The 21511-nt window shown below is 54.9% G+C and overlaps 4 protein-coding genes across 4 annotated transcripts; all 4 read right to left on the bottom strand.

The window, feature by feature from the left end:
* Positions 1–1250: 1250 nt before the first annotated feature.
* On the bottom strand, positions 1251–13757 carry VOLCADRAFT_97255 (uncharacterized protein; the record flags this gene model as incomplete). Its single annotated transcript, XM_002956213.1, has 19 exons — positions 1251–1895; positions 2888–3085; positions 3345–3509; positions 3810–3887; positions 4178–4342; positions 4816–5164; positions 5658–6848; positions 7129–7185; positions 7421–7521; positions 8333–8524; positions 9072–9258; positions 9666–9773; positions 10089–10143; positions 10415–10793; positions 11265–11521; positions 11923–12137; positions 12308–12606; positions 13190–13295; positions 13738–13757. The coding sequence occupies 19 exons, from the start codon at positions 13755–13757 to the stop codon at positions 1251–1253; spliced, it is 4767 nt and encodes a 1588-aa protein (XP_002956259.1).
* A 1043-nt stretch (positions 13758–14800) lies between these two features.
* VOLCADRAFT_97254 (uncharacterized protein) lies at positions 14801–16198 on the bottom strand (the record flags this gene model as incomplete). Its single annotated transcript, XM_002956212.1, has 1 exon — positions 14801–16198. The coding sequence occupies one exon, from the start codon at positions 16196–16198 to the stop codon at positions 14801–14803; it is 1398 nt and encodes a 465-aa protein (XP_002956258.1).
* Positions 16199–16735: 537 nt separating this feature from the next.
* VOLCADRAFT_97253 (uncharacterized protein) lies at positions 16736–18703 on the bottom strand (the record flags this gene model as incomplete). The annotated part of the gene is made up of 5 exons (XM_002956211.1): positions 16736–17602; positions 17635–17798; positions 17894–17924; positions 18178–18341; positions 18640–18703. The coding sequence occupies 5 exons, from the start codon at positions 18701–18703 to the stop codon at positions 16736–16738; spliced, it is 1290 nt and encodes a 429-aa protein (XP_002956257.1).
* A 1813-nt stretch (positions 18704–20516) lies between these two features.
* Positions 20517–21257, bottom strand: VOLCADRAFT_97252 (uncharacterized protein; the record flags this gene model as incomplete). Its single annotated transcript, XM_002956210.1, has 1 exon — positions 20517–21257. One exon carries the CDS (start codon positions 21255–21257, stop codon positions 20517–20519), a length of 741 nt encoding a protein of 246 aa, XP_002956256.1.
* Between the last annotated feature and the right edge of the window lie 254 nt (positions 21258–21511).

Genomic DNA, 21511 nt, shown 5'->3' with positions numbered 1-21511 from the left:
CCCTGCATGGGGTTGTCTGTCCCCATCCTCTTCCTTGAGAAGTGTTTGTTGAGATGGTGCGTGCTGCTTCAGGTGTGTTCAGATGTCCCTCTATACCAGGATTTATGTTTGAGCATAGCCCTAATGGGGGGAAAGGAAGGACCTCCAACGGGCGAGATGAACAGCCATTCGAGATGTACATACAGTACAGCAAAAAGTCGTAATGCAGCGCATAAAACGACCCACGGGTCAATTTGCATCACAACCCTATCTGACTATCCATTTAACTGCCTCTGCCGCTGGAAAAGTTGGGTGGCAGGAGATGGTAAGGATAGATCTCCCCCAAGCACATAACCGGCGGGGAGTAATAACTTCAAACATCACTTTCACGTCCTTCGGCCTGTTTAGAAATTAACACCACTTTCATTTCCTTCGCCGCACCTTCGGTTGTCCGTAACACCCGAAACAGAAGGGAGAACTTCTGGCTTTGAAAGCCCTTCAGCGTAAAGCCATTTCACCAGTCAACTACCGTTACTCAGGACATCTCGTGCAAGATAAAATACCTCAAAGCTAGGGCGGTTGCAACAGCAACCGTATTTACCAAACAACTTGCCGGTTTATTCAGATGCTGATCTGATTTATACAAGAACAAGTCGTTTCAACTTGTACTTGTTTGTACAATTGTTTGTACACTCCATACGGAAACAATTCAAAAAGTGAAGTTGCTGAAATTCGGAAACTATCCAAACATCCGCTCGTGGATATACAACCTTCTTCCTGGTTCCCAAACATGAACAATCGGCGCGATGCAGCGCTTCCAAACACGCTTCGAACATTTTTTTGTATAAATTCAACTGCGTACGACGTGGTTCCACAACAACAAAACAGAAGGCATGTGAAAAATAGGCAGGAAATGAAAACAGACAAAGGTAATCGGCAGAAATATAGCAGCGAGTTCGTTCGCTTCTTGGAACTCAGGCGTTCAACAGCCGCGCTTTGCGCTGTGCCAGGAACATACTGTGCAAGAGATGCTGCGAAAGGTTGGCTCGAGCCGTTTCCTATTGCCCAGTGCTGGTCCTCTCACCTTCCGCGGCCTCCCTCCTGTACTCCTTTGCCTTCCTTGCGTCATCCCTTCCCCCCCCCCTCTCTACTTTTAACAGCGTTGGGCTTCCCTTGCTTTTTCCATCCAAAGCTGCTGCTGCAGCGTGTGTGTGTGTGTGCCTCAAACGTCGCGCCGTAACGCTCTCCCCTCGCTGCAGAGTTGCGTTAACCTACACAACTGATGGGCCCCATGATGAGGACGACGCCGTGCCGGTGGCGGTGGTGGCGGTGGTGGCGGTGCCGCCGCCGCCGCCACCGTCACGCGCCAGAGCGACGGCACACGCCTCAATGACGCCACCCTTGAACTTGAACATTCGTACTGCAGGTCCGAACACGAATGGCGATTCCATTGGCATTCCAGCTGCGTCACCTGTGCAGGCCGCTGGCATCGCCGCGGCAGCCGCCGCAGCAGCCGCAGCCGCAGCCGATTCACGGCCGCGACCCATGGGTCTGTCCGCACTGCCGCCGGCTGTGTCAGCGCTAGAAAAGAACCGCGCGGGCCCAACCGTTTCTGTTACCGCCTCTTGGCATGAGCTGAGTCCCGCTGGTCCAAGATCGGCCGCAGGATCGGCCCCCCCGGAGATGTGCTTGAACAGGCCCGCAGCTGAGGCCTGACTAGGACATGTATGAAAAGTGTTGTTGTTGTTGTTGTTGTTGTTGCTCGCAGGACGAAGGGCCCTCAGGCGGCAAGCTCGCTTGCCGCGTCCAGAGGTTATGCCTCGCGACGATGATGATGACGGCGCCGCCGGCGGCGCCGACGATGGCGCCGCCGCTGCTGCTGCGGCCCTCCTCAACGCCGCCGCCGCTGGGTGGTCCTGAAGAGCAGATATATGTACGACATGTAGATGCACGACAAAGCGCGATGCAGTAATGAAGTCAATGTAACGCAATGGGGGAATGTGTTCAGGGTAGTAATGAAATCACTCGTGAGACAGTAATAAGGGTGCATTTCCAGTGCGGATTAAGGCCAGGGATTAGGGCAAGGAAGTCCTTGGTACGAGCTTATCACATAGTTTCGTTCCATAAGGGAACCAAAGGTTGAAAAGGCGAGGTAAGTTTGCCAACAACTTAGCCGTTTGAGCAGGTATCGATGGAGGACAGAGGGTTCATCCCTGGCCTTAATCCGCACTGGAAATGCACCCTTACCTGGCACCACCTTCAGGTAGTAACTTTCCGTATCTGGATTAGCGTTCACGGCGTTATATCTTACTTTAATTTCTAGGTAATTCCATATGGATGACCTCAAGTAAGCAATATCTGATTTGGTTTGCGCGAAAGGTGCTACTTCAATGTAAGGCCGCAACGGTGGCCACAACGGCGAGAAGAGTGCGCTTCTTGCCCATATTTTATACTCATACGATGCCTAATGCCCAAAGCAATTCAGAACTGGTAATATTAGCTTCGAGATCGCATCAAATTATGTGCATCGCCCTTTGTACGGCCTTAATCCCGCCCTAATCCCAGGCCTTTAGAATTGCCAGGGATTAGCCGGGGATTAGCCGGGAATAGCGGGACCTTAATCCCTGGCCTTAATCCGCACTGGAAATACACCCTAAGATGATGGAGTGAGAGACCCTTGTCGTTGAAGCAGTATCTGCTTTCGTACTCATCCGTACTCAGTACTTCCAACCGTACCCAGCCCATATCCGGATGAAATTTTAACAGTTTCATGCAGCTTGAAAACCCGTGTGTATAAAATTTCATTCTGACTTCTAAAGTCCTTTTGTCGTGAAAGTCACTTGCAATACGTGAGAACCCGTACCCTGTAAACACATACACACACGCACACACATTTATGCGTCCTTACCTCCCCAAGCACCTCCCCAGCGACCTCAATGCTGACGAGAACCTCATGCCATGTTGCGTTCGCGGCCAAGCACGCCGTACGCTTGGCGGCGCCGCCACTGTACGACATCTCGCCGTCAGCACCGAGCGCCGCCGTCAGGGGTCCCACGTCGACACCGCCTTTGAAGTGGAAGGTTGACAGTTGGAACCCGGCAACAGCCTGAAAGGGAGCGGCTTTAGGGTTTTAGGTTTTGAGCGGGATGCCTGAGATTCAAATTTGAATTCAAACACCAATCACCGGCGCATTCTTCTGCATCTTTTCCCTCTTTCTACGGTTTTCCAAAGGGCCCCGCCATGTACGTCATTCTGCCGTACAGGGGTATCCCAACTCCCCACACTCGCCATCGCCAGAGGCCGTGCAAATGTACGGCTCTTTGGATCTTCATGTCTACTGTCGTATATTATTGCCGTCCACTCACCCTTCGTAGGAGTGTACCCGCGGCATCGCTATCGCTGCTGCTGTTGACGCTGGGAGCTGTTAGTTGTAGCGGCCATGGTGGTGGTTGTGGCAGTTGTGATTGCGGTCCTGGTGGTTGCGGTGGTGGTGATGTGGACGGGTTCCCTGGAGCAGGACTGAGCTCCTCCTAAAAGGGGGGAGGAGAGGTTTGGCGGGAAGGTCAAGCGCTAGGGAAGGTCATCGAGTGAGCGGGGGAGGGGGAATAGAGGGGCGTTTCGAGACGAGGGTTTCGGTTGGAAGACGAGGAGGAGGGCGGGAGCGGATGCCGAAGACGCAAAACAATGACCTAGAAGAAAAGACAGGAGAAGGCATTTTGGAGCGGAGGGAAAGGGGGAATAAGGCAGGAAGAGGAGGGAAAAAAGGGCTCCTGGGAAAACCTAAAATAAATTAAAAAATCAAAGATGTTACAAGGATTCGATGCGCTGACCTGCAGTTCCAAAACCCAACTGATGGCTGCTGCTGGGCGAGTGAAGACGGCGTGGAAGGAGCCAGGAGGAGTCCGCAGCTGCGAAAGCAAGTGACAGTTGGGCCGACAGTTGGGGGTTGACGGTTAGAAGTATAAACCGAGAACACCGAGGCTCCACATAACAAGAATAAGGAAACGTTTCACCTCGCCCTCCACCACCCGACCGCTCCCCCATTTCTTATAGTTTGACAAAAAAAACTCTCCGATCAGTTTTTTTCCCATGAGACATAATAAAAAAACATAATAGCAAAAGAAAACATAACAAGTCCACATCCTGACACACACATGCATGATGCACATGCAAACCAAGACCTCAGCAAACCGCTCACCAAGTAACCGCCTTGCTGTCGTACGTGTGTTGCCGCAATCCGGCTCATGGCCCGATGTCCTTCCAGGGAAGCTTCCAAACCCCACCCCGCGAACTCTTCAGAGTCCTGTACGTGGGCTAGAGCCATCGCCACTCGCCCCAGAGGTGCCGCCAGCACGCCGGGAACCTTTTTAGGGTTGTAGGGTTTTAGGGTTTTTAAGATTCGGCGGGGTCGGAAAACGTGTCCCAGAGGATAACCGGGACGGGTTGATGCTTTGTGGGTGGTATAAATTCGGTTTACATAGTTTAAAAATTGTGAGAGTTTTCGGTTTGCGTTATTTAGCGGATATATACATACAGACAAACACAACCTTTTATTAATTAAAGCGACATTTGTTTGGAGAGCTTTTTCTCCCTGCGCGGCTCAGTTTCGCAAACGGATTTTACACAAATTATGTTTTGCGTTCTTCGAAGCCTTTCATTTTACAACAGGAGAACAATCTCTAATACTACACCGACCCTCACATGGTCTGGCGGACATACAGACACACCAACACACACATACTCACATACACTGACATACATACATAGATACATATCGACATACTTACAAATTGAAACCGAACATATATACGCATACAACTCAACACGTCTTCTCACCTGATCCTGTAGAGACCGCAGCCCCGGTATGTGCCCGGCGCGTGCGAGTAAATCCCGAGGAAATACGTCGTACAGCTCGGCCACCTGCGTGCCCACCTTCAACAGGTGACGCCCAGCACTCAGTACAATGTACGGCACGTCGCTGCCGCCACTTGCGCCGCCACCGCCAGCTTTGAGGGCCGTCTGTACGGCACTGGACATCAAGATTTGCCCACCGCGACCCGCGTCCGATACGGCTTTGGCTAGCTGTAGCGTACGACCGGGGTAAACTGTACGACTGCTGGCGCGGTTGTACTGCACCTCTTTAGGCGAAACACCACAGTGCATGCCCATGCGCACTCGGAGACCCCTGGGGTAATTTTAAGGTTTTAAAATGGGTTTTAGTGGGTTTTAATTTGGGTTTTAATGGGTTTTAACTTTTAAAAAACTTGGCTTTTTATCTAGAGAACTGAATAACTGAATAGGTGGCTCATACCAGCAGCGTTTCTTAAACACGTTTAAACCCGCTCGGGTGTTAAGTTTGTGACCAAGTGGTGAATGTACGGAAGGGTTTTCTCTCTTTTGTACGACCACCACCTTGAGAGAAACTCTGGTCCGGGACCTCCGACGTGAAGGCAAGTCGACGAGAGGCTGCTCTTCGGTGCTGGAGTTGGGGAAATGCAACGTACGGATGAGTTGCATCTGTGCAAAAAAATGCAACCTCCGAACAAATTGATTGCCCCGAGCATATGAACAGACAAACAGACGAACCAAGGAGCGAGCGATAGCTAGGATACGGCCGACAGAACGACCGAATGACAGACAGACGAACAGGCGAACGAGAGTTGAGACCTGTGACGGACCTGAACAACAGAATGTCGCCGCCCCCAAACCCAATGGTTGTTGTGGCGGCGGCGGCGGCGGCGGCGCACCCACTCAACCCAGGCACGGAAGGAAACATGATTGCCAGCGCTTCTCCAAGGTTCGCTGAAGTGATGGCGGTGCCGCCGCTGCCGCCGCCGGCGCCGCCGCTGGCGGTCCAGCCGTTGCCAGCCCGACTGATACGTTGCCAGCCCGACGCCGCCGACGGCCGCAAAAGACCCAGATCCTCGCCGTACATGCTACTGACGCCGCCACTGGCGGCGCCGCTGACGCCGTCACCATCGCTCTCCAGCACCGCCGCCGCGGCTGACGGTGTGTACGACGTTTCCGACAGCAGCTCCGCCGCCGCCGTCGCAGCCGTCGACGGCCTCATTTCCGTGGCTGACGTCGACGGCGTATCCGTACTAAAAAGAAAGCCAGGAGTTGTTCTCGTCGAGTAGCCCTGATCCGTGGATGCGCGGCCGCCACAGGCGGCGGCGGCGGCGGCGGCGGGGGAGCCGGCGACACCAGATCGTCCGCCAGCAAGCCCAGCGCCGCCGCTGACCGGTCTCCTGGCGAAGACGGAAACCGGCCGTCGCGTCCTTTCGCTGGTATTCCTTCGTAATGACTCTGCGGATTGGGGGCTAAATCGCTCCGTCAGCACCGGCTCCTGGCCACTGCCACTGCCGCCGCCGCCGCCGCCGCCAGCAGAACCGCCATTGTTGCCGCCATGACCGGAAATGGTGCAGCTGCGCTCGCTGCTGCTGGCGGCCCGCATTGCATTGATCAGCGCCGTCGCCATTGTTGCCGTACGCGCACGGGGTGTACGGCACACGGAAGAGTTAAAATCGTCTTTAGCTGGACGACGGTCCAGAGACTTCCTGAACGACGACATGAGAAGCGAAGAAGGCGGCGGATGCGGCGGCGGCGGCGGCGGTGAAGCGCCGTCACAGCCGTCGCCAGCGTCTCCGCCGACGCAGCCGCCAGCAGTGGCGGCCCCGACAACCTGCGCGAGCGACGACGCCAGTGCGTCACGTAACCGCGACGCACGACAGATGTACGGCAGTAGGGCGGCACAGGCTGCGGCGTCGCAGCGTACGACAACCGTGGCGGCGCTCTCATTGGTAATCAGCTGGGTCGGCCAGTCGGCCTTCAGGAGCGCCTCTTGGGCGGCTAGAGAGAAGGACAGCGCCCTGACGAGGGTACGGCAAGGTACGGCAAGGTACGGAAAGGAAATGTGAATGTATTTGGGTGTGCTTAGGGTTTAAGACCACCCTTCAGACCACCAGAGAAAGATCTGAATTCAAAATGAAGGCCGCCAATTTAAAAGGGAGAGAGGCGCAGCTCGCAGTCACGTACGCAAGGAAGCCGGCAGCCCCCGCAGACCGGCGTGCCGTAAAACCCCCTCCCTCGGTCCCAACCACCCCAACCACCGCAACCACCCCAACCACCCCAACGACCACACAAACAGACCTGTCAGGTTTCCCAAAGGCTAATATGAAGCTGTCACCCTCCGTCGCACTCTCATACCTGCAGAGGCGTGAGAGTGTTTGGGGGGGGGCCCGTCGGGTTTTAGGGTTTTAATTGGGTTTTATATATTTATTATTCGTGCAGTCGTTCCCCCGGGTGGGAAAATCCTGCAAGAGAGGTTGTCTAGAACCTTCTTCCCGCCCCCCCACGCACACACATCTCCGCGCCATCTGCAAGTCTTTACTTAAGTCTTCCAGTGTGGCAGTAGCACAGCTGCCCTTCCCCCCGCTCTTACCCTCGGTACGGCAGTAGCAGCTCCCGTACGACCCGGTGATGTACCTTCACAGCAGCGTCCATGACCTCCGCGGGTAGGCCCTCCCAGAGCACGGTGGAGTCCTAAGGCGGCGGTGAGATGTCGGAAAGTGAGAAGAAAGCAGGGGGGGTTGGCGGTTGGCGGTTGGGAGGTGGTGTTGGGGGTTGGGAGGTGGCGGTTGGGGGTTGGGGGGATGTGTGTTTTTGTTACAGCAGTGAAGAATCCAGATCCGTATGAAAGTAGATACAGGGTCAGCGAGTCAGCTGGCCGTGCATTATTACTGCGCATTACTGATCAGGCAAGATCATGGTAGCCAAGACTTCCCCCCCAACACACACACACACACACACGCGTCCCGGCTATTTAAGTGATGGCCACACAGTCTCTCGGGCACGATCAGATCCCGCACGCCACGCGCAGAGCTTCGTACACATACATATATACAGGCAGGCGGCTGGCAGAGGTTAAGGTTGGCAAGCGGCTGGCACAGGTTAAGGCCTGACTTCTGTTCCCGGCCGATCCGGTTTCAAATCCGCCTGTCGGCTCCTCGGGTGTTTGAGAGGTGTTGAATTGGGAGGTGGCATCCCATCTTGTGGACGATGTAGGACGTGATAACATCAACTTGCGAGCTGACCAGGAACTAAGTTGAGGCGCCGTTGATCTGCTAGATTTTGGTTGGATGCTGGTGGTAATGAGTTGCCGAACCCAACGAATACATTCTGAAGTGGATGGGGTGAATGGATTAGGGTGGACTGCCTCCCAAGGGAAAGGGGGCCGCTGGTGAAGCTTAACCACCCTGTAACAACATACACACATACACATACGGACATATAGACCTACAGACATACTGAACAAGGTGTAACAACGAACGAGCCAACTGACTAACCAACCAACCTGAATGTCAGTGACCAACAAAGTAGTGGTGGGACCCGCCCCAGGAGCCGCACTCAGCGCCGCCCGCGCTGCAGCCCGCAGTCGGCTGTAGCGCAAATATCCCCACATCACCGCCACCACCAGCAGTACCATCGTCACGGTCGGTACCAGCACCGAAACCAAAACTATCTTCTGCTGTTGCTGTTGCTGCCGCTGTTGGTACGGCAGTTCGTTGGCAAAGGGCGGAAGTCGGTTGAGTGAGGTAGTATTTCGGGTAGGAAAAACACAGGGAAGGAACGGATGTGCATATGAGAATATTGGGAAAAGCTTCAGGTAACAAAAGCAAAAACTTTTGAAATACCACCAGATTTCAATTCATACACGACGCAGAAAACCGGGGAAGTGAGTACGGGGGCGGGAACAGAACGGACAAAGGTCAGAAAAAGAGAAAGGGAAAGAGAAAAACATTTTTAATCTAACAAAAAATATTTTGCAAACTTATTAAGATAATATATACTTTTTCGGAACGGAAATGTTTTCATTTTTTATGTTTTGTAAAAAATCCTCCTGAATTTTTTTATTCTGCTGGGCGGCCACGTGGACAGGCCGCACCTGCCGTACACGGTACGACTGCGATTTCAGTGTACGTCTGTACGACATGGCAATCTATGGCAATGTAAGGGATTAAACACGCTCCTTGGGAAATGCCAAGACGCCAAAAGAAGCATCAGAACGATATCCAGTCAGCAAATCACCCCACCATGTCGTACAGCTTCCCAGTCGGAGGTGGGCTGTAGTCGATGGACTTGCGGTACAGCTCTAGTAGATACTCCTTTCCGCCCACCCGCCGTACGATATCCTCGGTGGTTGTAGCAGCGTACGACATGAGCTCGTCGTAGGTGTAGTTGCCCCAGACGGATCGTTGCAGCACCGTTTGTATGAGGGCACTGCATGTACGACATGGCAGGAAAAAACACACATCGTACACGCACACGTGCAGGCGCGCACATGTTTCAAACTCCTCGTGATCTCGAGTTACGCACATACATACACACACATGCTCCTGCTGCTCCAGAAAAGGAAACCACAGGTCGCCACAGCCCACCTTTTCAACGACCCTCTCCTTTTTACATAGAAATGCTCAATTTCCTTCTTCCTCTCTTACCCTTACCCTTACCCTTGCCCTCCCTCCCTCCCTCCCTCCCTCCTAGGCCGCGGCACCGTTAAACTAATCCTTAAAACAGCCGAAAACCCCTGAACCCCGAAAATTAAAACTCGAATAAAACCGAAATTGGCTCACCGAATTTAAACTTTAACCGATAAATAAAGTCCTATGAAATTAAACCCGACTCACTAGAAGTCAAACACGCCCGGAATTCGCAGCTCCTGGTAAACGGTGGCCTCCTGGACGAAGTACCTCCTGCTCTCCGAGAGGAAGGATTTAACGTCCTCGGGCTCGTACCTGCCTCGGATCGGAAGTACAAAATAGTACAAAATAAAAGGAAAGACAGAAAAAAAGAGAAAAGAAAAAAAGAGAAAAAGATGGGGGGAAAGAGGAGGCGCGGGCGACATGGAGTAGTTTCAAAAAAAAAATAGTTTTCGGGCGGATAGGATAGCCACACTATCGGTGATAAGGAGAGTAAGGGGGGGGGGAAGTAGTAGGGGGTGAGCGAAAAAGCTGTTGGGGGCAAACACGCTCGACAACACACAACAGCCAACCCTCACCCCCACATCCTCTTCTTCCCCTCTCCCCCTCTCCCCCTTCTTCTCCGCTCACCCCGCCGCCACCCAGATGCCCTCTGCGAGCTCCGAAGTCCGTAGGGGCCCTAAATCTGGGGGGAAAGTCGGGGGGTGGGGGTAGGGAGAAAGGGAAAGAGAATGGTTTTAGGGTTTTAGGTTTGAAGGCAAGAGGACCGCGTTCCCCCAATATATAAAATCTCCCGATGAAAAACACCCCTCGATGCCACCACGCAAAACCCGGTAAGCTTCCTTGGTGACTTAGGTTGCATGACGCGGGACGGTACATCTCTCATGATGATGTCGGATAGTATGCTCAAGCACCGTACATCCGTACATCCCGTACATGATGTGCAGCAAAGTTACCTGAGGTAGGGGATAACATGACTTTTTGTCGTTGCGAGGGGGACGTGAAGGTGTGCAGCAGTGCAAAGCTCGCTGCCTGCCGGGGCAGCGGCGCAAAGGCGTTGATCGTAAAGCTGACCGAGTCTAAGGGGAGGACACGGTTGACCAGGGTAACCGCCGTTCCGGATCCGTTAGCGGCCACGGTTGCGTTAGTTGCGTTCGTTGCGGTGGCGTTGGCGACGATCTTGTTGGCGGCGGTTGTGATGGGCGTGGCGTAGGGGCAGAGTTCCGGAGTGCACTGCACCAAGCGACCCGTGGGTCGGTCCAGGACCAGGGTGGATCCAGGTACGGCAGCCACGCCTTGTCGGCCGCGGAGGGGGCCGGAGACGGAGGAGCCGCGCTGCATGTGTGCGTGTGTTTTTTTGTTTGTATGTGTGTGGTGGGTTGTTGGTGGGAGGGGGGTACACCAGTAGCAAGACGCAAGTCGGTTGGCGGTTGGCGGCGGTTAGAGGTTGGGGATGAGGGGCAATGATGAATAGATGTCAAAGGTAACCTTGTAAAGATGTATTAACATGTTAATTGTCATTGTTCTTCTCGAATTGAAAAGGAGGAGACCGCAACACAGAGAGCATACATGCATACACACATGTACATATATACATACATACACGCATATGCGCCCTGGTTGGGATTTTTGCGCACCCTTCCATTTCCCCCTTGGGTACCGATATACGCAACATTATGCAACAAGGAATTTGAAAACAAGGAAAAAATGAAAACAAGGATATTGAGCGAAAACAAGGAAATGAAAAAGTAAAATAGAAGTAGAGAAATATATATCACAGGCACGCGCCCAGGACATAGAGCTCACCTTGAAAGCGAAGGAAAAGCCCCAAAGCATCAAACACCTGCCACCTGCCATCATGTCGTACACTTCCTGACATGCCGTAACGTCATCAACACTGTATCGCTTTAGGGTTGTGAAGATCCGCAACGCCTCTCGCAGGGCTTCCGTCGCGTACAGTGGCTTCAAGTCCTCGGGATCGAACCAGGAACCATGGCTTGGTCCACGAAGTTGTACCACAGACGCCAAAATGTATGCAAGTGCCCTCCGTGCATTGCCACTGGCTGGCGAGGGCATATACGACATAACAACACATAGGCATTTAGACACCGTTAAGATTCCCTGCGTTCAGCCTGCACAGCGGTTGTGTCGGTTGGGTGTCGTACAATGTACGGCTGCCTTCGAAGCGCAGGATGCATGCATCGCCGGAAACGTAATTATAGATATAGATATAGATATACATTAATCGCATAGATAGGATGATACATTACTGATTAAATAAATGTTAATCATATTGGGTAAGCGGGAAACCTGTTTGGCGGAGTAGTACTGCGGGATGCATGGGACGTAATGGTCCAGTTCGCAATACACGTTGCCTGTTCAAGCCTGCCTTCGAAAGTGCTGCCTGCTCAGGCCTGATAAATTAAAAAAAATAAGAACAGCAAGAAAAATATCAAGTACCCACCCAAATTGCTGTCAAAGCAAAACCCCAGGTCAGGCTGCCCTGGACCTAGTTTGCCGTTGCCGTGCTCCTCCGCCACAGCAATTGCCTCATCCCAGGTCTGTGGTACGGCAATGCCGTACGCATTAAACACGTCACGCCGGTACAGCAGCAGCCACGGCATCACCATAAAGGGAAGTGCCGTGTAGGATCCTGTGAAGGCGGACGATACCGCAGACCTGCGCACAAAGATAGTTTTATATTACATAACACATTTCGTACATGCCTTCCGTACATGCCTTAGCATCCTTACAGCGCCAGCCAACCGAGCATAGTGCATACATAATACAGAATACGACATAAAGCAGTACAGTGTAAACTTGTCGTACGCTGTCGTACACTGTCGTACCTCAACGCCGGCGGGATATCTGTGAACTTGTAGTGATCCTCGCGGTCGAGCAAAAATGTCAGGTCTGCAAAGGCCTCATGCGCGATGCCTTCTCCAAACACCTCCGCGCCGACCATCCAAAAATCAAACGGACCGGGAGCCTCCCCTGTCGGCCATTCCGTCGCGTTGTTCTCGTCGAAATAGTCACCGGGAGGTCGGGACTGGAAGCCAATATTAAGGCCCGTCGCGTTATTAAACTCCTCCAGGTAGGATTCGAACTCGCGCTTCGCGTTGATCTCCCAAAAAGTACCGTATGCGGTCTGTGTAAAAGCACAATGTCCACAATTTCATGACGTAAGTTATTCGCCATCAGAATGATTCGGGGGAACTGCAAACAGCAGTTAGCAGATTATGCATATTCCACACAGCATAGCCGATGGCCGCTGAGGTACGAAATCTGGTTTGTTTGTGGCCCCGCAATTGGTGCAAAGGCTGCCTGGGCGGAACTGTGCCGCAGCGCGTGCTGAGGTCGGTTTGTGTTGCGAGAGGGCCTTCGTAGCCACCGTGCGCTCTTTCATCATCGACTATAGAGGTATATAGACACAGGGTGGGTCGCGCGCCCTGGGACGAGCAGTACTAGGGGACTGTGGGGGGGGGGCCCTCACGCCCCTCTTCCCACGCCGCTAGGGGGAGAGTGCTTCGGCGGTCGCTCATTCCCGTTAAGGGTTTGGTACGGTTAGGTGCCAGCGTCAGGCCCCGATCAATCTGTAACAGAAACACACACACACAAATAAATACGTACAAAATACCACAATCCACATATACGCGCACACACGGCAGTCGGATTCCCAGCAGACACGTGCGCTGCAGATAAACGCGTTATTAGTCCGCTGCACAGCGCACCTGGTTCGCGACTTCTGTTTCGTATGGCATGCATTCCGCTGTGTTCTTGATTAGCGCGCCCCAAATTGGCAGGTCGTAATAGCCGGGATCTTTTGTCTCGCCGCATCTGCAATCGGTGTTAAAAGATGTCTATGCGCGGAAGGTGTAACCACGTAGGACACGGCTCAGCCACCCGAACAGGACCCAAATCCAACCACCAATTTTTCAGATTTTTATCAAATACATGGAGCTATTAATTTTTTGCTACGTTGCTTACGCTTGCCATAGAGCGTCCGTTTTAACGTTTTTAAAGCACTGCAGTTGCTGAGCTTCTACACTATCGTTGGCCCCATTAGCTAAATGCAAGCTAGAAATCAATATTAAGATAAAAATGGTCTGCATTTTCAGCGTTGTAATGAAACGTTAGCATGGTGTGCTTTAGCATTGTCTCAAGGGCCTACCCACCCGCAGCAAAGACCTAAATGATACCGAAATATTATGTAAAACAAATTGGAATTATAACAGGAAGAAGGTAGCATCTCGTAGCCTCGTACTTCAAACATGCCCACCTACATGCCGTAGGATTCATGGCCTTCCACGCCTATGCATACTTCTATTGTAGCCCAGTTAAGAAATGCAATCTTACATAGCCCACCTATAGTTCCAACATACTTTCTATGAAAGAGCGCCCGATGACGCCCGACAGCTCTTGGTTACTGATATCTGCCCCTCTCCGCTTGAAGAGACGTTTTTTAAATTCAGCAGAAACATAAGAACATAACATGCGCACCGACCATGCCAAACATGTGGATGTGTTGGGTGATAAGACATCACAGGCGGGCTGCCTGGGTGCTGCCTTTCCTCGTCCATTTGACCTCGTTCATTTATGTGAAATAAGATGCTATCCATTGTTGCAACAAATATCTGCGCAAACTGGAGCTCGACTAGTTTGTTTGCTCTCGGCCCGTGTCAGCCGTCATTCAGCGCGGAAATCGATCTCCTAAATACCTCAGCGCTTAGCCAAAGATGTATAGGAGAAACCCAACGGTTGCAGCGGCTTGTTGAATAAGCACCGTGCTTAACAACGGCACGACATGTCGTAGTATGGAGCCCGAATGGCTCGCAGAACGTTATAGTGTACGAAGGTTTAGGCGTGGTGCATGTGACGAGAGAGGGAAGTTTTGTGTGAGCAAGTGTGTCTCTGGGTGTGAGAGTGTGGAAATGAGAGTGACAACACTAAGCTGTTCCCCACTGTAAAACCACACACACTAAGCTTTTCGGATAGGACAACAAAATGGTTTTCCTGCCACCGTCGCACCGTACGGCACATACTATTTTGTTTATTGGATAGGAATGTGTATATGGTGTATAACAGTCCATGACAAAAAAATGTTGTGTTAACGGTACTATACACGACACCGCCGGGTTGTGACCGGAACGGGAGGACGAAAGGTCACGAACGGGCCAGCAGGATGTTTTGTACGATTGATGTGACGATGTCTGTTGCCATCAATAACCGTTCCTCTCGGCAGCAATCTGCATCGCACCAAAAAATAGCAACCGCCTGTAGCATTATAACAACGACATTGAACCAAAAAAGACAACCGTTACGAACACAACCGCATAACTGCTTCAGTTGGAAATCTTTAAGGCTGCCAGGTACGCCCGCCACCACCTAACCGGCAGCAGCGCCGCCGCCGCCTCGTCACTCATTGCCGTACTACCGGCTGGCGTTGCCGCCCGGACAGCATCCAGCGCCGCCAGACCGAGTTCGTGCAATTCACGCCGCCGGGGCCGTACGGCAAAGCCATCTGTCCCGCCAATTCCAGGGAGCCCCCTTCCGTACTCTTCCCCATCCGACGTTAACGCTGCTACGTCCACCGCATTCCCCAGCTGGCTCCCGCGGTGACGGCGGCGGCGGCGCCGTCGCTCCGCCGCCGTTACGACGCCTTCGAGATGCACGGCATGGCCGTCAAGTAACGCCCGCAGCTCCGACAGCCCCCGTAGACAGCCTAGGCGCAGCGCCAGGAGCCGAAGCATGCGGGCCATGTGACGCGGATTGTAGCTGTACGACACTTGCACGGCACGCTGGACGAGCAGCTTCTCAACACGTGCCTCTACGCGGCGGTGCCGCCGCTGATGTGAGGTCGACGGTGCTGGTGACGGTGTTGATGCCCCCTCTACCTGCAGCGGCACGAACAGCCCTACGTAACCGCCGCTACTGCCGCTACTGCTACTGCGGCCGGTGGCGCTGTGCCCTCGCATCTGCCGGGAGCCGTACTGACCGCCCTCCGTCCTCCTTCCGCCGTCACTCCGCCTAATCCATCCTTGGCCGCCGGCCCCGGGCTGCTTCTCCCGACCCGCCGCCTCAGCCTCCGGCGGCGGCGGCGGCGACGGCGGCGGCGGAACCTCACACAGCTGCGCTAGCGCCGATGCTGTCAGCTGTAGCTCCCGTGGTCCCATGGACGGCAGTAGCCGAACTGCGGCGGCGCGCAGCGCCCCCGCCGCGCCGCCAGCGGGCACCTCCCCCCACGCACTAAGCGCACACAGCACACTTGCGAGGTTGGCTGGCCGGAAATCCCAAACAAGCTGTTCAGTGCGCTGCAGCCATGGCTGTAGCCATCCTGGCCGCGGGCTGTAGCCCAGCCCCGCAAGCGACCACAGCACGATGCCCAGGCTCTGCGCTCCGAAACCAGCCATGTGTAGCTGCGCGGTGGCGGCGGCTGCCAGAGCGTCAAGCCACCTAGCACTGGGCCAACAGGCGGTGTGGAGCATTTGTAAAAGCTGCCGCTGGCTGCCGCCGCCGGCGGCGCCGCCGGCGCCGTCGGCCGCTACCATTACCGGCATCTCGCGGGTGTCAAGTAGCGTTGGTGCGCGGTGTCCCGGCGCGGCGGCTTCGGCGTGGTGCGGACGTGGTGTCGGCGGAGGCCAGGGCGTGGTTGCCGCCACGGCGGCAGAACTGGACAAGCTGGCGGCGCCGACGGCCGCCGCCGCCAGAGACGTCGCCGGCAGGTCGGGGACGCCGTACATGGCGACTGACCTCTCAAAGGTTGCTGGCGCAGATGATGCCGCCGCCGCCGCCGCAGTTGCACTGTCCGCCAGCATGCCGCCGTCGCTGCCGCCGCCACCGCCGCCGGGCCCTTGAAGGCCTCCTCCCATAGACCTTAGGTCCCTAAAAAGGCAACATAATCAGAGGGAAATAGTAAGAAATGACGTTCTCAATGCTCCCCGCCGCTTCTCAGTGCAGCTAGGTAACGGTAATAGCGGTAATGGACGAAGACGTCAGCGCCTGATGATCCTTTTCCGTACACCAAGCGCTACAGCCGCTACAGCCTCACCGGCTACAGCCCTGGAAAAAACGCCTTGCTGCAACCTTGCCTGCTGCACTATACAATTCAGCTACGTACCAGGAGAAAGATGCTGCTACTGCTGCTGCTGCTACTGCTGGCCCCCCCGATCCCGATTGAGCTGCTGCAACAGCCCTGAAACCCCTCCTTTAAAACTTCGGCAGGGCCTCACGGATCAAAGCTGCTGCGGCCCGCTGGTTAAATATTAACTAAGCCTGGTTTACCTCGCGATGTAGGAGGAGGAGGAGGAGGAGGCGTCCAAGTCAGCGCTTCCGCGAACTTTCACCCCCTTCGCCCCCTTCACCCCCTTGTCCTGTTGGGGGTTGCCTTCCAGAACCGCCAATAGAGCTCCTGCTCCTGCTCCTGGTGCCTCCTCCTCCTCCTCCTCCTCCTCCTCCTCCAAACCCTCGTCATCGTCATCGTCGTCGTCCAAGTCCAGTTCGTAGCCGATACCGCGACGGCCGCCGCCGCTGCCAGCACTGCTCTCCTCCCCGTCCTCCTTTCCACGCCCATCCAACTCCGTAACGCCTGCTGCCCCAACGGCACCACCGGGAACCACCACCAGCGATGTGGCGTCCACCCACAGCCGCGTGAGGAGAAGTACTAAGGGCGGTTGCTGAAGCAGCCATGCGGCCAGATGCCCCCGTGGTGGTGGCCCGTCGGCGGACACGACAGCCATCAGCAGGGCCGCAGCACGGTCACTGACCCATGGGTCGGCGCCGCCGTCGCCGCCACTCGCGCCGGCGTAACTTCGCGCGTCAATGACATGTGCGTCGCCGTGGACGCACGTGCCATTGGCGGAAATGGGAGAATGCCCAAGGTAAACGGGGGTAAAAGTCGCAGGGGGTGAGGTGTTTGGGGGGGTTGGGGGGTTGGAGGTCTGGACGTGATTCGTCTTGCTGATGATGGTGGCGGTGGTAGTGGCGGTAGCAGTGGCTGGCGGCGTGAGGGGTTTGTATGGTGGTACAACATCGGCTGACGCGACTACAGCTGTCGATGTTGTCCCAGCAAGATCAAGCGGAGGTGACGGTGACGGTGACGGTGACGGCGTGTACGGCGTGTACGGCGGCAGCAGCAGCTGTCGCAGCTCCGCCAAGCACCGCGGTGGCAACGGCTCACCCACGTCTTGCAACAACGGCGGCAGGTAGTCGAGAAGAGGCATAGGGGGCCCTGCCCCGAAGCCAAAGTCATGCCGTACTCCGCTGCCGTACAGTATGGAACCGAATGCCGTACTTGACGATTCTTTTGAAGGCGACGGCGGAGAGTGCGGATTGAGGTGGTCCCTTGAGGATGGGGAAGATGGGGAGGAGGAGGAAGGAAAGGCCTGTACGGTAGCCGTACTGCAGAGCTCCACGACAGTCCGAGCAACTTGGCTGACCTCTTGTGCCCAATGGCGCACCCGGCACAGCCTGACCGTGTTTCGGGTGCCGGGGTCGGAGTCGGAGTCGGTTGGTTTCCCACGGGGGTCGAAAGAGGGGAAAAAGAGGGCAAGTGGTTGGAGCCAATGTTTTACGGACGACAATGCACGGACGACTTGTTGAACTTGTTGACTTGTTGTCCGATAGTGATTTGCTTCGAGGCACTACTATACTAGCAATATGTAAAGCGCAACTTGGAGAGCACAACACCAAACACTAGCACTCAGCACCTCCTCATCCGCACCTCCGCCGTAAGCTGAACACCGCCCAGCTGAGCTGTGTTAGCTCCGAAGCCGACATCCGGTGACCGTCCAGCAGTGGCCCCGAAACCACGAGGAAACGACGCAGCCAGGCAGGGTCGGGGTCCAGTCGGAGCGGCTCCAGGGAGTGCGCCAGATTTGCCAGCGACTGGGAGCGGCGCGTGACGTGGCGTTAGTGGAAAGAAAGAAAGAGAGAGGGGGAGAGAGAGAGGGGGGGAGAGCAAGGAGTTGCGGTGTCAGGAAAGCTGTTTTTGCTGTGGTGACTGCTTTTGGCTGTTGCTGCTACTGCTGCTGCTGCTGTTGCTGCTACTGCTACTGCTACTGCTGCTGCTGCTTTTGGGCAGATGGAGGACTATCAGAGGACGACAGGCGCCTTCAGTGGAGCGGAACGAAGTACACAGATATAGACCGCATCATCGGAAGATACCGCGAAGGAACAAACTCACTCCCAGTTGCGGAGGGACAGGACAGGACAGGACAGGACAGGGGGAGAAGAAACTGTAGCCTCATTGGTTTCGCCACAAGGGACTTGGCACCCCATACATATCCCCAGGAGCCCTATATACGTGTGTGCATGTGTGCTTTGTGTGTGTGAATATGTGTGTCTGTGTGGTTCTGTTACACACCGATCCGGGCCTGATGCTGGCCATGGCCCCTAACCGTATACCCCAACCGTACCCGAAGCACTCTCCCCCTAGCGGCGTGGGAAGAGGGGCGTGAGGGCCGCCCCCCCACAGTCCCCTAGTACTGCTCGTCCCAGGGCGCGCGACCCACCCAGTGTCCATCTACCTCACTCATTTATTCGATGATGAAAGAGCGCACGGTGGCTACGAAGGCCCTCTCACAACACAAACCAACCTCAGCATGCGCTGCGGCACAGTTCCGCCCGGGCAGCCTTTGCACCAATTGCACCCGGGGTGCGGCTGCCCACCCTGGGTGGGTCCTTGCATCACCTGGGCGACTCTGTGTGTGTGTCTCTGTGCGTGTGTGTTTTGAACATCATTTTGAACAACTTTACGACACAGGATACCGGGGGCCGGGAGTGCCTCCCAGCACCCCTGTAAAACCCCTGTAAATCGTCGGGCGGGCTTCAATTTTTTATGGGGGAGTGAGTTAACTCCAAGCCTGGCCCTGAAAGCAGGGACCGTATGTCCCACGCCTCGCCGCAACACACGGCGGTCCAATACCGTGCGTCCACCTCGACAGTCCGTGGGCGGCTTTGACCGTCTTCCAGCGGCTCTCCTAAGAAGAAACACGCGATGTTCTTGACCAGTGGCTGGAGCAAGGACTCTGCTGCAACAGACCCCGCATCACGCTCTCAGAGGTTCGCCTTTGAGGAGACGGTGCCGGGCTCGGCCGCATTCCCAACCGCTACTGTCCGCAATCTGGTAGCGCTATGCAAGGACAGCTTACTAGTGGGTTTGATTTTTGCGCGGCGACGACTAGTATAGTTTTCGAATGGATAGTGAATTAAAGGGCAGATACCAAGGAAAAAGGGTGAACCCATCTGAATGTCCCGAGTACCATCCCTACTGGCGGAATGAGGCACAGAGGGACGTTCATCCAGAGCAGCGCGTCCGTGCCAGCGGCACGGCCACTACAGCCTAACGTTGCGCTCAGATACCGGGACTTCGACTCTTCGTCTGGGTTGAGGAGCTTGTCTGAGTTAAAAAACACAGACAGGTGTATGACCTATAGAACAGATCCTGTTCAAGTACGGTCATACCAATAATAATCTGCGAACTTAGTATATCCCAAAGTAATCTCGTGATGGTGGGTACAAGAAATCTCCCTTTAGGCCTTCTCACTAAGAGAGTGTCCATCATACAATTTTCGCAACTTGTCAGGACTCGCTAGCACGCGGACCGGCTATGTATCAGCGGCTGGCTTAGCATCCGCACCTGAAGTTATACCTGCACTATTCGCAAAACAAAAGCCTAACAGTCACCTATCGGTATCATATCTAAGAGAAATGTCTTGCCTTTTCACATTTATTTGACAATCCTCATGGTGCCAATGTATTTCCAATGTATTTCCACGGTCTCTGGCAACCCTGACAGCATCCAAACATGCTTTCCATAAGCATCCTTTCTCAAAACCACGTAGGTCATACAGCTATTATTTTTAAGGTATGGAGCCTTGGTCGCACCCAACTACAATAGACATCTGAATAACATTCACGACGCTCCAAGCCTTTGGCCAAGGCCTTCAACCCGTAATATATTTTGTGTACTATTAAAAGCATAGAAGCCTGTAAAAGTTTTAGCATTCCTACTATCGCATCTGATTGCCTCGTCTGAAGCTACCAAATCCACGCCTTCCCTCATACCCACGCACGTACCTGCGAATCCATCTCCGCCATCTGCCGCCGCGTAGCTGCCAGAAACCGCCGCCGCCACCTCTCAGGCGGCACGCAAGGACCCAATTGCGCCAGGCTGTATGAGAGCTGCGCCAGCTGGCGTCCATCAAACTCGGGCATTTGCCGGTAGCTGCTATACAGCAGCTCGTACACCAGCCAGGCGGCATGCTCCGGAACCGCAGCCTGCAGCTGCAACCTCGCAGCTGCCCGTACCAGCGTCGTGAGCTCCAAGGGGCCGTAGCAATGCGGCACCCGCTTCCGTCGCGCGGCTTCCGCCGCCGCGGCCGCGGGCGTGACGACGGCGGCGGCAGCAGTAGCAGTGGTCCCGCTGCTACTGCCGCCGTCACCCGGCGTCACCCAATGCCTCAAGCCAGAGGTTACAGCGCGAGCCACTGGATCCTCCACCCAAAGCTCAGGCCGGTCCCGTACCCACTCCCAAAATGAAACCGGCGGCCGCCGCGGTGGCTGTAGCTGCTGCTGCTGCTGCTGCTCTTCTTGGTTCTGTCGATCGTTATAACTTTCCGGGCCCTCCGAAGACGGTCTCTTCCCGCCGTTGCCGCTGCCGCTGCCGCCGCTGGCCGCCCGCCGCCGTGCATCAGCTGCGTCAGCCTCCTCCAAGTATCGCATGTAGGCGTCAGTGTCCCATGGGTCATTGGGGTTTCGGAGCGCTTCATCTAGACGGCCCGCCGCGACGTGCTCCTCCATGAAGCTATATGTGGAGCGCCACCGGAAGGATATTTGAAAGTATGGGGGGAATGTATTTAAGCAGCCCCTCGCAGAAATGTGTCCGGTCGTACTTCGCGAATAAACAGACCGTACAAAATGGCCCCAAAGACAGTCCCGAATTTTAACGCGCGGATGCGCGCGTGCGATTCGCAAAATGCGCGTGTACAAGTGTATATAAATTTTCTTAGAAGAAAGGCCGCGGTGCGACAGCGCGTTGCGCAGGTGGGCATGTT

Source organism: Volvox carteri (genome assembly GCF_000143455.1).
Source record: "Volvox carteri f. nagariensis unplaced genomic scaffold VOLCAscaffold_59, whole genome shotgun sequence".
In the NCBI taxonomy this organism is placed as follows: Eukaryota; Viridiplantae; Chlorophyta; class Chlorophyceae; order Chlamydomonadales; family Volvocaceae; genus Volvox; species Volvox carteri.
Note: the sequence above shows the minus strand (reverse complement) of the source record. Positions and strands in the feature narration are given on the sequence as shown.